Raw genomic sequence first — 16679 nt, 5'->3', positions numbered from 1 at the left:
AGTGGATTGAGCACCGGCCTGCGAACCAAAGGATCGCAGTTCGATTCCCAGTCAAGGTACATGCCTGGGTTGCAGGCCAGTTCCCAGCAGAGGATGCACGAGAGGCAACCATACACTGGTATTTCTCTCCCTCTCTCCTTCCCTTCCCCTCTAAAGAAAAACAAATTTAAGAAATCTAAAAAATGTCTAAAAAAAAAAGTTCAAAAAAGTTCAGTGTCAGGGGTATGGGGGAGGCAGCAGCCAGAGGCCGGGTGTGGCCACAAGGTGGCATCTGAAGGGTCCCCTAAGTCATTGCTCAGAGCCTGGTCCTCACCCAACAGGCAGAGGGGAGCCACTAAAGGGATTCAAGCAGGGCAGAAGGGAGGCCCGGTGGGGAGTTCAGATAACTCTCCTACTCTAAGGCAGAGGTGGGAGGTGGGCCGGGAGGCAGGAGCCATTAATGAGGCTACGGCCGTGGTCCAGGTGAGGCCCCAGAACTGTGGGCTAGCAGGTGGCCGTGAGCATTAAAGACCTGGACTCAGGGAGGTAGGAGAGAGGGAGGGAGAAGGGGGCAGTGGAGGGAAAGCGCCAAGTCTACGGGAGTCCCAGATGGATGCAGGAAGGATAGTGGCCGCGCCCCCTGAGACAGAGGCAGGAAGAGCAAACGACTTAGAAACAATGGTTCAGTTTTGAACACGCCGAGCGTAAAGCCCTGGGAGTAGCCAAGCAAGTTTTCTCCAGCGCAAGGGAAGTCGAGGCCTGTCCACTCAGCCCACCCCAGCACCGCAGGGGAGGAAGGGGAGAGGCACTGCTCCCGCCCCCCAACGTTCACGCCTGAGAACAGCGGCCACTGACGCCCTTCCCACTGGCCAAGGGTCCTCCAGGGGACACAGCCAGACATAGACACAGAGCTAGGGGAGAAGGTGTCGCGGAAGCCCTGGGCACGTGAAGACCTCTGCCAGCCTTCCCAACTCTGAGCCTCTCGGTATTTCTACCCGCTCCAGCCTTTTCCTTCCCCTGCAGCAAACGTCTGAGGTCTCAGGTAAGCAGTCCCTGCCCGTCCGCCACACACATGCCCCTGCCGTGTAGGGCTAGGGGACCTGAACCCCAGCAGGGAGAGAAGCAGTGCCCTGCCAGGAGCATCTCTGCTCACGGCCTGCCTTCAGCATCCCTAGAACACTTGAGGCTTCGCGGGGAGTCCAGGAGTCCAGGCCCCAGGCCCAGGCTTTCCTCTAGACCTTGGAGAGCTCCACGGAGACCTGGAGGGCTGGGGCTGACTGCTGACTGGTCCTCACCCCCAGCAGCAGCTCCACTGAGGCCCTGGATAAGGACCCTCTATCAACGTGACACTCACCAGCTTCTGGAAGAGGTGGCCCATGGTGACCTGGCTGTCCCACTGCTGCACCTTGGGGCAGAGGTTGTCGTAGAACTCCTTGTGGATTTCGTAGATGTCCTGGATCTTGTAGAAGATGGTCTCGATCTGCTGGATGGTGAGCACGGGCTGGGAGGTGGTGGCTGTGGCCTTCAGGGGCTTCATGGGCTGGGAGAGAGGAGGAAAAGGAGCGGGCAAGTACATCAGCATCAGCGAGCCCAGGGCCCCGGTTAGCCCTTCCTGCTGCCGCAGTTCTGCCTGGACAAGGCCGCGGACGGCGGGCTCCTGCAGTGTGGTTCGCGTCAAGTAGCTGCTGTCCCAGGCCCCGACACGTGCAAGTGTAAGTGCAAGGAGAGGGGGCCTGGCAGCCAGGGCCAAGGGTGGTACCAGGGCACGTAGCCCCACCCCTCACCCGTGGCTTTCTTCCACAGCGGCCTTAGGCTGCCCGTCCTAAGCTCTCTCGCCACCCTTCAGTGGCAGGGACCAAGGAATAACACTTGATTCTAGGACTTGGGAACAGAGTCTTGAAGAGACTCGGCTGTGCTGGTATTTCAAGTTGCTGTCACTTCGTCCCGAGAGAGCGAACAGGAGGCACAGGTGCCACCATCCTGCTTCCTGTACCCGTGGCGGACACTGACACAGGACCACACTGATCCTTCTCACTCAGCCTGGCTGCAGCCTTGGACTCTCTCAATGCCAAGGTGGACAGACAAAATGAAACCTGTCTGTCATCTCTGTCGCCCACACCCAGAGGCTGCACGGCCCGAAGGTGGAGATGCGGAGAAGACAGGCAGTGACCGGGGACCCTCGCCCGGCGCTGGCTCAGGCCTGAGGCCACCACCTTCATGCCCGGCCGTGGGACTGTGGGACTATGGGGCTTGGATGCATTTTCTTCAGTGTGATTTTCCAGGTCCTCTAAATCACCTTCAGGGAGTGATTTAGAAACACTAATCCTATGATCAGGAAGAAACAAACAAACAAAACTGATCCTGAAGGATAAAGAGCTCCTCGCTGGTTGCCCTTCCTTCAGCCTAAAGCCCGGACTGCGCCCCAAAGGCCCTCCAGGTGACAGGGTCCCGAAGCCACCACAAAGAGAAGGCAAGGGAGGGGAGGGCATGTCCCCCCCCCAGAGTAGAGAAGCCCGAGTCAGACACGGCTGATGCGTGGACCGAGGCCTCTGGCTTCGTCTGGGCCACTCTGGAGACGCGGGGACGGCCAGAAGTCACGGGGGCAGGTGTGCACTGACTGGAGCTGTCCCCCACTGCGTCACAGGAGTAGGCAGTGAGCTTCCCGACAAGAGGAGCACTGTAGCAGGGAATGGGTGAGCTGGTGCTGCACTGGAGGGCGCGCCACACTGAGGGGGACCGAAGCCGTCGCCGGCTCCCTCTGAGAGACCACCACCAGCTCCGGCTGGCCACAGCCGCGCCGCTGCCGGCCAAGCCTCGCTCCGCGCCCCCACCTGCCGCACTCCAATGGCGGCAGGGCCCACGCCTGCCCACAAGAGGAAGTGCTATCTACTCAGACACCCAGACAGTTCTCCATCTCCTGGCCTCTGGGTCCTCCCAGCTCTAGAAAGGTCCAGACATGATGAAAAAGGCAAGAAAAAGCAGAAGCCCTCCTTCTGACCCACTGGGCACTGAAACCAGCCAACCCTTAATGTCCAGCTCTTTGCTAGGGAGCAGGACGGGCTGCGCCGTGGGTGGTGCCGGCCAGGCCGTGTGGGTGCGGGTCCCAGCTCTACCACTTAATAGCTGCGGGCACGTCACTCAGCATCTCTGGGCCTTAGCAGCCTCGTCCATCATGCCGGGTGATATTACCTTCTCGAGAACACTAACAGGAAGACTAAAGACATTAACTATATAAAACAATTGGCTATGTACCTAGTACACAGAAGGCAATCGCAAATGTTGGCTGCTACTATTATTACAACTCACCCCACAGATAATATCCTAAGTGCCTAAGGTGAGGCTGGGACGGGGGTTTGCAGGGTCAGGGGTCTGCCATTCGCAGGTCACTGCCCCCGTGGAGCCTCCCATGGAGCATGGGAGACAGACAGAACCCAAGGAAGTAATCGAGCACACAACCGCGCACACGTGCAATGAGCGAAGCAAGAAGGGGATGTTCTGAGACAGGTGCTGAAGGCAACATTTACCCTGAAATGGAGACTCGAGGGCAAAGGGGACAGTATTCCAGGAAGACTTCCTCAACACCCCAGCCTGAGGCGGGAACAGGCTTGGTAGGTGGGAGAGGAGCTGGACTGGAGCCGGAGGGGCCTGTGTGCAGTGGGCGGGGCGGGGGGAGGGCTGGAGTGGGGGTGGGGCAGCGGCCAGGTCACAGCAGGGGGAAGAACGCAGCTTCTGAGCCCAAGCAATGACCTGGCTTTCCCTGGAGAGATTTAAGCAGGGGAATGACGGAGTCCAGTTTTCTCTTCAGGAGATTATTTGTATGACTCACAATCCTTGCTCTGGAGAATGTTACACTCTCTTTGGGTAAACCGGACCAACACAAATGAAACCCCTCAGCGGACAAAGCAAGACGGGGCATTACCCAGCTTGGACTGTGAATATCAACCGACTGGTCTCAAGGTTGTGCTGGTGCGACCTGGAGGGCTTCACAGAGGAGGTGACAGAAACAGGCCTTGAAAGTTGGGAAGATCTGGGCAAGTGGAGAGGTGGGGCCTGGGTAAGCATGTCCGGCAGGGGAGCAGAAGGAACCAGGAGTCAGGAAAAGAGGAACACTGTTCTCCCAGCCCCAGGTGGCGGCCACACTCGGCTTCAGGCCCCCGGCACTCCATGCAGGGGACACTGTCTCAGGATCACTGTCATAATCTACGCTCCTTCTTCTGCCCAGAGGCTGATGGAGCATCCAAGTCACCACACGGTCCCAGAACCACTAATCCCTGGCCCCTGCCAGGGCACTGTCTTCACCAAGGCGAGAATGAAGGAAATGGGGAGAGAACAGTCCTGGGAAGGCGCAGGAGTCAGGATTTCTCAGAAGCTGCTGGGGAAGCACTTGTGAGCACTGGTCGCAGGGCAGGCTACTGGTGCCCTGCTTCCTCCTCAACTTCCCACTCTGCCTACAAAAGGGGAAGAAATGGGTGCTCTCTGGCGGCAGGCCACATGGACAGGCCTGCACTGGCGCACCAGACGGTTCTCAGGACCTTTGGTCTTGCCCTATTTCACTGGTGGGGAGGGGAAAGCGCCGAGTGTGTGCCCTGGCTGCCTGGAGACCGTGGAAGGCAGGTCTTTTTCTCTGGTGCCACCCGGGATAGAGGCCTCAGGTGGTTCCAGAGAAAAGGCACAGACAACCCAGCACCTCCTCTGCCAGGGAGGAGCCGCCAGCTTCCTCCTCCTCTCCCACCCTCCGCAAGCCTGCAGTGGAGGGCCAGGGCAGGGCTGTCCGTGTTACCAGGGGAGAAGGGGTTTTTCAGAGGGCGTCCCTGAGGGACCTGAGAGCCTACCCTGGCTCTCGCTGTCCTGTGCAGTGCTTCTCAGGAAGAAGGGCGAGGTGGTCCTCACTCCTGGTGGGACTGTGCACAGCCATCTGTCTGCTCTGTCCTCTGGCAATTTGCCGTTAGAAACTGGGGGAGAAAATCCAAGGCCCACTTCCTCTGCCTCCCATCCCAGAAGGCCTGCAGGCAGCGGGCAAGGCCTGCGTACTAACTATCACCTCCTGGTCCCTGGGGTCCAGGCAGAAGAGCATCATTAGTCAACTTCACAAGATAAGCGGCACGAGCACCACGGGCCTGGGAACTGCAAACGAATGCCAGAGTCACTGAGAGTCGCAGAGAGCAGGGCCAGACGAGGCCTGGCGGTGGGAGGGGCTGCAGATGCCGGTGCAGCCAGACTCGGTACCCAGCTCATCACTCCAAGTGGGGGTGGGGGTGCGGGTGGGCGTGGGGGGCACAGACAGGATGGATGCAGAATTACATGCATTTACTTTGTCTCCACTCCCCAGCCCAGACTCTCAAACCCACTCCATTTGTAATCTGAGCCCACCAGGAACCTGGAGGAGTCCAGATGACCAAGCCTTGCCCAGCCCACAACCGGGGGCGGGAACAGAGGCTCCTGTGCAGAGTCCGGTCTGCGCCTGCGTGTGTACACGGTCCTGGGTACACACACCTAGCCCTCGGCCTATCAGGAAGTGTTAAGCTGAGAACAATCAAACGCATTAGGAGCAGAGCTGTGGGCATGGGGCGGGGTGATGCCTGGGAGGAAGAAGGGAGCTCGGAGCTTCTCCTCTGAGTTCCTTTGTCAGATCACCCCAAAAAAGCAAAGGGCTTAGCTACTAAGGCAGCTGAGAGGGGAGGGCTCCCAGCTCAAGGAGGGAGGAAGGGCTTGACTCCTTATCTCTGAGGCTTATCAGCAGAGGCAGTGGCTGTGGTGGGTCCTGCCCTCTCTTCCTGGAGCCCTCCAGCCACAGGCCAGGCCTCTCAGCTGGTGTGTCCCTCCCTCCCTCACTCTCAGCACCGCTCAGGAAAGAACCAATCAGGGGCCCACGGTGAGCAAACCCGAGGGGAGAGGAAGGGCCTCAGCCTCACAGTTTTTGCCTTTGGGGCACCAGCTGTTAGAAAAGTGAGTTGGGGAGGGAGTGTCTTGGCCCCTAAATCTGTTGTTATCTTTGCTGGGACTGGAACGGAAACTCAAGTCCCAGTGACAGATGAGAACCAACCACAAGCTGGAACCAAGAGTGGCAGGCTTCACCTCCCCTTCCCTCAGGACGAGGGTGTGTAGATAGAGACAAACAAGCCCAAACCTGCACTCTCTCCCCGCACTGGAGAAAATAAGACTGTCAGCTAGCACACTTTGGCTCTTTTCAAAGAGCTTCCTGTACACAGCTCCGGTACCGACTCACAGAATCCCCACAACAACCCCTTGAACAAAGTCAAGTCTTCAGTGTCTTCCACAAGTTCTGTGGCTTTAAGTAAAACCAATTTTACCATGGGCTAACAGACACGCAAGAGCTGGGTTTCTAGGGCATCTCATCAACAGTATGACAAGGACCCGCTGCACTAGCACCAGTATACCCAGTTCGCAGATGGAGAAAACGAGGCACGAAGGTTCACTGATCTGCTGAAGGCCAGGAGCACAGGTGGCAAACACAAGGCCTGCGGGATCCAGCCCGGCGCCTTGTTTCTACCCGGCGGCAGCGCTGAGCTCCTTGCCCCTAGTTAAGGAGCAGTCACATTTATCCAGTCCTAAAGTTACATTCAGCCCTCTGAAGGCAACCGTGAAGCTGATGTGGCCCCCGGTGAAAATGAGTTTGACGCCCCCAGCCTAGAACTAGTAAGCGGCCAAGCAGGGATCCACAGCGGGGTCACTCTTCCCTCGTTCGAACTCCTTCCAAACATGCATCCTTTTAGTCATGCCGACCACACCCTCTGATTTGGGTACAGTAATTCACAGTTTGTAAGTTGTGTTTCTCATGTACCGGACTAGTCACCTGCCTGGTCTCCTTCCTTCGGTTAATATTTGAGGGCCCGAGTACCTTGCTCTGTACTAGGTCCCAAAGGATCGCCTGGTCTTCCAAACCCCCGGAAGAGGAGAGAGAAGTTAGTGGTATTATTCTCATCCACATACGAGGAAACTGAGGCTGAAGGAAGGTACACAAGGCTTGCCCAAAGCCAGTGGTTTTCAAGTCCTACAACGCATGTAAAAAATGGTATGGCCCAGTACATACACACATGGGCGCACGAACATACAACAAACCGCATGCTTCAGGAAACTTATATGATATGTGCTGATATTTTCGTCCTCATTTGTATTTAAATGCTGGGCCAACCCCCGCTGGCCAGACGCATGATTTGTTTAGCAATGTGTCTGTTATTAATGGCAGAGCTGACCTGGCCCCAGCTCTGGCCCCAGACCGGAATCCCCATTTATCTGCAACACTGCAGATAAATGTATCTGCTCTACATTTCTTTTCAATCCTCATCTGAGGATATGTTCACTGATCAGACACACAGAGAGAAACATCAATCAGTTCATCCCGACTGGGAATCGAACACGCATCCTAGGTATGTGCCCTGACCAGGAATCGACCCTGCAACCTTTCGGTGTATAGGGCTATGCTCAAACCAACTGGGCCGCCCCACCAGGGCTGCATCTACATTTTTCATTCCCCCTTTTTACTGGTAGCATCTTACATCTCTGACTGCAAAGCACCCATGAGGAGAAAAACTTTACATGCCATAATCACGCTGCATAATCTCCAGACACATCTAATAGGCACTTTCTTCAAAGGCTGAAACATCCTACACCTGTGTAGTACTTTTACTTTTTGAAAACATTTTAATAGCCTTCCCCTGCCGGTCAGATTCTCACAACAATGCCCCCATCTTGGAGAGGAAACTGAGGCACCTTCAGGAAGGGCTGGGGCTGGTCTAATGCCTCGGAGCTATGGCATGTCTCCAGACAGCACAGAGAGCCCTCCCCCTCCCATTCCTGCCACAGGGCCTTGGGGCAGCGCAAATGGCTCACCGTGGCAGGAAGGAGGAAGAACAGGACCAGCAATGATGGAGAGGTCACAACTGGATGGACAGATGGAGACTCTCAGAGCACAGCACGGAAGCGGTGGGTAGAGCCTCACATGGACAAGTCGACTAGTAATGCCCGTGCCACGGTCATGGGTGATGCGGAGTTTGCCACCCCCAACCCAGCCGTGCTTCTTCTCCTGCCTTTCCCAGAGCAGGTAATGGAGAATGGAGGCCCTTTGCAGCAATGGCCCCAGTGGCCAGGCACCAAGCTGCTAGCAGAGCAGTACCTGCCCACAGGGAAGGACTGGTTCGGGTCCTCCTTCCCTTCCAACTCCAAAAGCAGTTTAGGAGCATGACACTGTCCAACAGGGGGCCCAGAGGGGCCCAGAGCATATACTCACCAGCAACAGGGCTTCCAGCTGGTTAATGTAGATCTCTTCGCTGGCCAGGAACCCTGAGAGAACCAGCTTCCTCATCTCCAGGCCTTTCCCGGCTTCCACCTGTTCAAGAACAAACCAAAAGCCAATAGCTCATGAGAAAGGAGGCCAGAATCCTGACTGGTCTGTTTTCTGGCCTTTAGGCTTTCTCTATCACTTTAGTAGGAGATAAATGCCAAATATACTTATTACTGAAAATTTGGCAAGTATGAAAATATAAAGGGAAAAACTACCACTCACATTTTTTTCCCACACTAGCATCTTGCTTTGTTTCTCTCTCATCCTTTTTTCCTACTTTCTTTTCTTGATACAAACCCACCCATCCACCCACCTAATTCAACCATCTAACAGTGAGTGAGACAACCGAGGACCTGGCCTCGTGTGGGAGGGCGTAGTTTGATGGGGGGCACAGTTGAGAAGGGAAATCAGAGCCATGACTGAGGCGGGACACAGTCCCACAGGAGGGCAGGAGTGGGAAGAATGGGGTGAAAGTGGCCATGGGGACCCAGCTGTGTGGCCTTTTAGCTGTACCTCTGACTATACCTTCCTGTCCCCAGGTTCAAATTCACAAGGAAAGGTGCTAGCTGTGGGGCCCCCATACTATCCTGACCACCTCCTTTTGTAAGGCACAGGCCCCAGCTGGCCTCCTGCCCCCGCCCATCTCTCCATCCCTGCGGTGGAGACCATGCCCCAGGTAGCCTTGAACGCCCACCCTGCTAATCTCTCACCAAGACTCTTCCCTCCTGACCCACTCCTTTCCGCTGCTGCGGTGAGGCCCACAGCACCTGCTCTACAGGCCGGTTCTCCTGGCCCTGCCTCTCCTCCCTCCACTCTACACACCAAAGCCGATCAATCTTAGGAGTAAGCCCCCTCACACTTGATGTCTGTCAAGGACTGAATATCAATACTGTGAAATGTGCTTACCTGGGAACTCAGTTAGGTTACTCTTTCAGTTCTTATTCACCCGACAAGTATTTATCGAATGCCCACCAGGCCCTCGTCTGAGCCCCACCTCTCCTTGAAGGTGTAGCCGAAGCCCCTGGCCTGCAGCATCAGCCCTCACATTGGAGTCTGCGGCACCGGCCCCCTAACCTGTGGGCAGCCCATCCCGTTACCTGCCCGTGGGTCTTGTGGGGCCTTTGAAGGGCCTGCATCACACTCCTGTGCACGCCCCTGGAGCCCAGCACCACGTGACACCCCCAGCGAGCGGGCACCCGACGTTTACTAAGGCCCGTAAGTCCTTTCCACGTTCTCATTTGCCCTTCAAATACCTCGCTGAGGCGGGTGCTGCAGTTTTCCATGGTGCACACGGAGACAGACAAGACTTGGAAGAGGGATGGGACTAGCCCAGGGTCTCACACCCAGAAACACCAAATCTGTGCTCTTCCCCGGCTCCCACAACCTCCTCTCTCACTTTTCTCTTTCAAGCATCCTCCCAGGTCCTGAGAAGAGCGGCTTCCCCCCAGGTGCTTCCCCTTGGGGGTGGGCGGGCGGGCAGCAAGGGGGAGTGAGTACTCACCAGCTCTCCCACTGGTTCCCCAGGTGAGACTTAACCCTTGGCCTTCCATTAGCAAGCCCGTTAGCAGATCTGTGCTGGAGGCTGCTGCCCACCCCGACCCCCAGTCTCTGAAATGGTATCTGACCCTGTGATAGAAGAACAGTGTCCTGCCCAAGAGGTCCACACCCTAATCCCCCAAACACCTGCATGTGCTATCTTATATAGCAAAAGGGACCTCGAATGATGTGATTAAGTTAAGGATTTTTAGATGGGAAGATTATCCGGCACTATCCAGGTGGCCCCTATGTATCACGAGGGTCCTATGAGAGGCAGGCAAGAGGGTCAGAGGAAAGGTGCGGTGACCCAGAGGAGAGGAGGGGAGGGGGGACCAGCAGGGCACTGGAAGATGCTGCACCGCTAGGTCCACGGGCCAAGGAACACGGGAGACCTCTAGACACTGGAAAAGCCACAGCAACGGATTCTCTCCCTCAGGGCTTCCAGAAGGCACGCAGCCCTGCTGACCCTTGTAGACTCGTGTGTAAGTGAATAAGTACGTGTTGTTTTAAGCCACCGAATGTGCGGTAATTTGTTTCAGTGGCAGTAGGAACCTCGCGCGGGCGCCAAGCTTTAGGGAGGGACGACCGTTACTGATGGCTTCGTAAGTACCAGGCACTGTCCTAAGGCACAAGCCCACGGCTTCACCCACTGAAACCCCACACTCCAGAAGGTGTCACCATTGTTCTTCTGAGTCACAGACCACGGAGCTGTCCGAGCAGCAGGTGGGCAGCCCCCCCACCCCCACCCCAGGAACAAGATCAGAGCCTGGCGCAGGGCCCTGCCCCTGGCTGCACATCACACAGACCCTGCGCTTGCTTCCCCAGCATGACCGATGAACGGATGAACGGAGCGCTCCCCCGGTCCTGGGGCCAGGGCTCCCCTGCTGTGCCCCATTTCCCCTCCTGTTCCCTGAGAACTGAGGATCTGTCTGAGGTCCTGGAGGTCACTATGGCAACCCTGTGACCATAACCCCAGAGCTGGCTGGATGAGGACCCGGTGGTTCACAGCCCTCCCAGCCTTCATCCACCGGGGCATGAGCCTGTGTCTGGCCCATTTCAGCGAGACCCACCCACTCCTTAAGAGACTTCCACCTTGGAGTCCGACCTGAAAGGGCCCCCCAAAGGGATTAAAAAGTCACCCCCAAGAATCCCCAGTCTGGGCCACAATCCCTCTGAAGTTTGGGCTGGCGTGGGGGTGGAGGGGACATGAAATTCCAGTCTGCACATTTTATCACAACAGGCCTGCTCCCCACGGCCACCAAAAACCTCTTCCATCTTTTCTTTGCTTTCCTCAGACCCCACATGTTCCTGGTGTAGAATTACCTGGAAATTCACAATTGTTTCTTGAAATTTCTTGAATTTATTCTCATCTCATAAAATATCAGGGCTCAATACTCACTCTGTGCCTCGAGAGGTGCCAAGCACTTTGAACATAAGTGAGGAAGACAGTCTCTGTCCCCAAGAGCCCTGCGGAGGGGCCCCCCATGCCCAGCACCCCCAGGGTGCGTGCTCTGGAGTTCGGGGGGGGGCCCCCACCGACACAACAAAGCTGCCTGCCCAGGAACACTGTCCGCGCTTCCTCCCGCAGCGGAGCTTATGAAATGCGGCCATGGTGGGCTCCTTCGCCCCAGCATTTTACACCATCTGCGAGCCTCCAAGTTGGTCAACTCGATGCCCCCAAATCCACAGGTCAAGTCACTCAGACTGGGACAGTGACAGCAAGTGAGGGCAAACCAGCTCTGCCTGGTGTACTACAGTAGGGACTAAAAACAGCCTCCAAAGGTTTGTCTGGTTCTAGGCCAAGCCCAGGCACCAGAGCTGTGATCTCCTCCAAGACAACGATGAGGACCGAAGGGCCTCCTGTCATTCAGAACCGTAGGCCAAGCGGCTCCCCATCAGCAGAATTCAGCTCCCGAGCCCCACCAGTTTGCAAGGAGCACCCAGCGGGCCCTGCTCAGAGCAGACGTTACAGGGTCTAGGGGCTGTGCCCCGACCTGGCATCCGCCTCAGGCTGGCCAGCACTCCTCCGAGTTGACAGCGCAGGGAATCCACCAGTCTCTCTCCTCGGTACCAGGCACCGGGCAGGTGCCTTCCAGCACATTCCTCACAGAATAAAGAACAGAGAGACAGAGAGCGGGGGAGGGAAGACAGAGGGAGGAGGGGAAGGCTGGAGTGTGGGGGAAAAGCAGAAAACTGCACCTGAACAACTATAAAAAAAATTAATTAATAGCCCTGGCTGGTGTAGTTCAGTGGACTAAGCACGGGCCTGTGAACCAAGAGATCGAGGTTCGATCCCCAGTCAGAGCACATGCCTGGGTTCCAGGCCAGTTCCCAGCAGGGGACGCACGAGAGGCAACCATACATTGATATTTCTCTCCTTCCCTTCCCCTCTAAAAATAAATAAATAAAATCTTTAAAAAATAAATTAATAAAATAAAATTATTTAAACAAAACAACAAAAAAGAGCAGAGAAGACAGGGGCAAATGCTGGCGGGTGGATGGAGCCCAAATCCCACTCTTCCCAGGGTGGGTCCCCGCATTCTGGGTCCCTGGCCGTCTGAGGCTTTGGGCAGGCCCCGTGGGCCCCAGGAGTGTCTCCGAACGTCAGCCGTCCCTACCCCACCTTCCCAGTGTGGTCACGCCCACACACCTGCCGCGCCATTACTCAGTGTTGCTCTTTACAACTGAGTTCTTAAAAGCACAGCCTTATCCCATGTATGACATATGACATCACGGAAAAGAGGTACAAATCACATTTTTCCTAATATACATTAACGTATATACCTAACTGAACACCTAAGTGCAAAATCCTTACCCAGATGTCACGTAAAATCATCTCTCGAATCAACACACATGGGGCCCCAACTTCGGGAAACACCCAAGTGGGGGCCCAGGCGCGCCCCCCACTGCCGGTGGAGAGGGACGAGATCTGGGCGGATGCAAGACAAATGCAGGCGTTTCAGACAATCCATTAAAAACTGGCACAGGGTAACACCTGAAGGGTTAATCTGCATTATAAAAGGATTTTCATTCCTGACGAATGAGTTCCCTTAAATAGCAGCATTTATATTGCAAGGACTCTATTATCCCTACACACCTTTAAATAGAATTGTATCAAAGCTTTCTGGAAAGTATAGGACACTTTACAGCTGGGAGGTGATGTTGCTACCAGTATTCACATTATTATGAGTTTATAGACCAAAGGTGAGTGTGGGTTGCAAGACACAGCAAGCTTCTGCTCTGGAGAAAACCACTGCCACCTTCACAACTGTCCTCCCCTCACCCCCGCCCCCCCCCCACGTCTGCCCCCTAAGATGAAGCATCTGGAATTTACACTGAAAACAGGATTGATTTATGGGACTGGCATCCAGACACATGCTCAGGATCATGACAACTGTTTAAGGGGAGGACTCCTGAAGTAAAGACATAGAAAAGAGAGAACATCTTGGATTCCTACCAGCTGCTGAAGAGAGTCTATCTCGTGAGAGCCTGCCAAGGCGGCCCACAGGCCAGGACAGGAGCAGCGCACTCCCTAGAAGGGCCCCTTGACCACGCACGCGCACATGCATCTCGTTGAGTCCAGCCTTGACCCGACGAGAGGTGGTTCCTCTCCTGTGAACTTAGTCCGGGTCCTACTAGAATCCTTCTCACAGATAGCCAACCTATCAGATGCAGAGTTCAAAACACTGGTCATCAGGATGCTCACAAAAATGACTGAGTACAGATGCAAAACAGAGGAAGAGGAAGAAGTGAAGGCTATGCAAAGTAAAATTAAAAAAAATATTCAGGGAACCAACAGTGAAGGGAAGGAAACCAGGACTCAACCCAACAGTTTGGACCAGAAGGGAGAAATAAACATTCAACAGGAACAGAATGAAGAAACAAGAATTTAAAAAAAAATGAGGAGAGGCTTAGGAACCTCTAGGACATCTTTAAACGTTCCAACATCCGAATTATAGGGGTACCAGAAGGAGAAAAGGAAGAGCACAAAATTGAAAACTTATTTGAAAACATAATGAAGGAAAATGCCCCCAATCTGATGAAGAAAATAGATTTCCAGGAAGTCCAGGAAGCTCAGAGAGTACCCCAAAAATTGGACCTAAGGAGGAACACACCAAGACATATTATAATTAAATTACCCAAGATTAAAGAGAAGGAGAGAATCTTAAAGCAGCAAGAGAAAAGGAGACAGTTACCTACAAAGGAGTTCCCATAAAACTATCAGCTGATTTCTCAAAAGAGACCTTACAGGCAAGAAAGGGCTGGAGAGAAGTATTCAAAATCATGAAAGGCACGGGCCTATATCCAAGATTACTCTATCCAGCAAAGCTTTCATTTAGAATGGAAGGGCAGATAAAGTGCTTCCCTGATAAAGTCAAGTTAAAGGAGTTTATCATCACCAAGACCTAACATAACAAACATAATATGTTAAAGGGACTTATCTAAGAAAAAGATGATCAAAACTATGAACAGCAGAATGACAACAAACTCACAACTATCAACAACCAAACCTAAAAAAACAAACTAAACAGGAGTAGAATCACAGAAATGGAGATCACATGGAGCACTATCGGGGAGGAGGGGAAGTACGGGGGAAAAGGTACAGGGAATAAGAAGCATCATTGGTAGGTACAAAATAGACAGAGGGAGGTTAAAAAATGGTATAGGAAATGGAGATGCCAAAGAACTTATATGTACGACCCATGGACGTGAACTAAGGAGGGGAATGTTGTGTGGGGGGGTGCAGGGTGGAAGGGAATAGAGGGGAGAAAAAAATAGGACAACTATAATAGCATCATCAATAAAATATACTTAAATCCTTCTCATAACTCTGACTCCTTTCTCATCGTATTTCTATTCTATGCCCACTCACCCCCTCCCTTGGAACTGTGAACTCTGTGAGAACCAACCATACCGTGTTCATCTTGCCCCCTTCCCATCCCGGGAAGGGTGCTATGAACAGAACACAACCTGAGAGTGGTTGTTGAATGAATCAATGAGCTTTCTCACCATTTCTCTCCAGCCACCCTGCCTGTCTTCCCTCTCTAAAGACAGCCAAGCGCAGAGGAGGAAGGCACCCTAGACTGTTCAGGATGAGACATGGGGCCTGGAATTCCCCAACACTCAGGGAAGGCCCCCACCCTCCACGCTGGAGACCAGCCCCAGAACACGGAGGCCGCCAGGTAGAGGCGAAGACTCACAGGGATCTGGGAGCAGCGTGTTTTCAGGTGTGCTGTGTGCCCAGGACACCTTGGCACCATGTGCTGCCTCCTGAGAACACGTCTGAGGTGGAACAAGGCCAGAGACATGGTGCACCCTTTGCAGGCCCCAACCAGCCTCGCTCATTCCACAGTGAATACAGCATGGCCCCTGCCCTCAAGGGGGAGAGGATCTACTCGAGAAGGAAGATGTCTAGGGTTCCAAGCAGGATGAAATATGGGCTGAGACTGAGGTATAAGCCAGAATTCAGAGTCAGGGTGGACCCATATGGCAGTAAAAAAGCAGGATCCCCTTTGTGCTGGGAAGGGTTTCGCAGAGAAGGCCCATTAGGAACCTCGATCCCACACACTGCTGAACCAGCCAGTGCTCTTGGGTCAGTATCGGACTTTTTCCCTTCCTGTTCCAGGCGGGAAGGCTGGTCAGACCTTAAGTGCAGAGGCCTTTGTGGGCCCAATTGGGAAAGAGATTCCCCCCAGAACTCAGAGCTAGCACCAGGAGGACTGGGGCAGGGCCACGATGCCAGCTTCCCATTACAGCTCCTCAAGGCTCTGCACCCAGGCCTACGGCTGCTGCTCCACCCCGACTCCACACATCAGCCCCCACCCGTGGGCTGTGGTCTATCTGTATCTTCATTAGCTCCTCCTCAGAACCACACTGTGGCCTGGGTGGGGCAGGGCTGTGATGCCCACCTTAAAGAAGGGACAGAGAGGCCCGCAACAGCCTTCTGCCCGCAGCAGTGCTCTGGGCACCACGCCCCCTGGGCTGCAGTGTTGCCTGGGCTGACAGGCCTGGGGCCCACGGATGGGTGCTCTCAGGCAGCCTAGCTTGCAGTCTGTGAACTCCCTGCCATACTTTCTAACTGCCCCCCTTCTGGACACAGAACAGAGAAGAGGTGAGTGAAAGGCTGAGGTTAGAGCTTTTAGAAGCGGCCTTAGGAGAAAGATGGATGGGTTTGTTGGGCCACGCCTCAGGCAATGCTGGTGTGGTTTCAAGAGGCAGCCCTGCCCCTGGGGAGGATGTGAAGAGAAGGGTCTGGTGCAGCCCATCCCCTCCTGCTCTAGCTCTAACTTCTCTGCCAGCACAGGGGCACTGCTGCCAAGAGTGCCCACAGCCCCAGAGTGGGCGGGGATCCCACAGAGGTTTCCTGCCTACACCCACCTCAGGAAAAGGGACTACCTATCTGGCATCTGCCTGAAAGCCAGCTGTCACCACCGGAGCCCACTTCATCGGCTCCAGCTCTTTTCTTTCAAGGGTGCTCAGTGACCTCTGGCATTCTCTCTCTCTCCAAATGCCCTCTTGTCCTAGCAAGATGCCCCAAATCTCTTTGCTGGAAAGAGTGCCCCCCCCTTGCCTAAACTTCTGTAAGTGCACTTATCCTACTGTTGCCGTGGAAACAATAAATTATAGCCTCTTGGTTTCAAGTCAGCCAGCTCCTCTGGGGCAGCAGGCTCACACCGCTGACATGCCCACCAGGTGACTCATGTCACTGCCAGAGAAACCCCGCGGCGCAGCTGGCCTGGGTAAAGCAGCAACCACTCCCCCTGAGGACAACTGCTCCAGGAGAGGAGGCAGGCACAGCACCTCTGCCCCAGAACAGCTGCCGGAGCGCACAGCCCTTCTCAGCCCCTTGCAGTCATGCGCC

The 16679-nt window shown here is 54.8% G+C and overlaps 1 protein-coding gene across 4 annotated transcripts in view; it reads right to left on the bottom strand.

The window, feature by feature from the left end:
* The window catches only part of ABR (ABR activator of RhoGEF and GTPase), a 172122-nt gene that overhangs the window by 60916 nt on the left and 94527 nt on the right, over nt 1-16679 (bottom strand). For all 4 annotated transcript variants that reach the window (XM_037162856.2, XM_037162859.2, XM_037162857.2 and 1 more), the window contains 2 exons: nt 8228-8326; nt 1334-1519 (listed from right to left, as the gene is read on the bottom strand). In XM_037162856.2, coding sequence (XP_037018751.2) covers nt 1334-1519; nt 8228-8326 — 285 coding nt within the window. The remainder of the gene's footprint in view (nt 1-1333; nt 1520-8227; nt 8327-16679) is intronic.

The sequence above is a fragment of the Artibeus jamaicensis genome, unplaced genomic scaffold, assembly GCF_021234435.1.
Source record: "Artibeus jamaicensis isolate MK-2021 breed Jamaican fruit bat unplaced genomic scaffold, CSHL_Jam_final contig_2790, whole genome shotgun sequence".
In the NCBI taxonomy this organism is placed as follows: Eukaryota; Metazoa; Chordata; class Mammalia; order Chiroptera; family Phyllostomidae; genus Artibeus; species Artibeus jamaicensis.
Note: the sequence above shows the minus strand (reverse complement) of the source record. Positions and strands in the feature narration are given on the sequence as shown.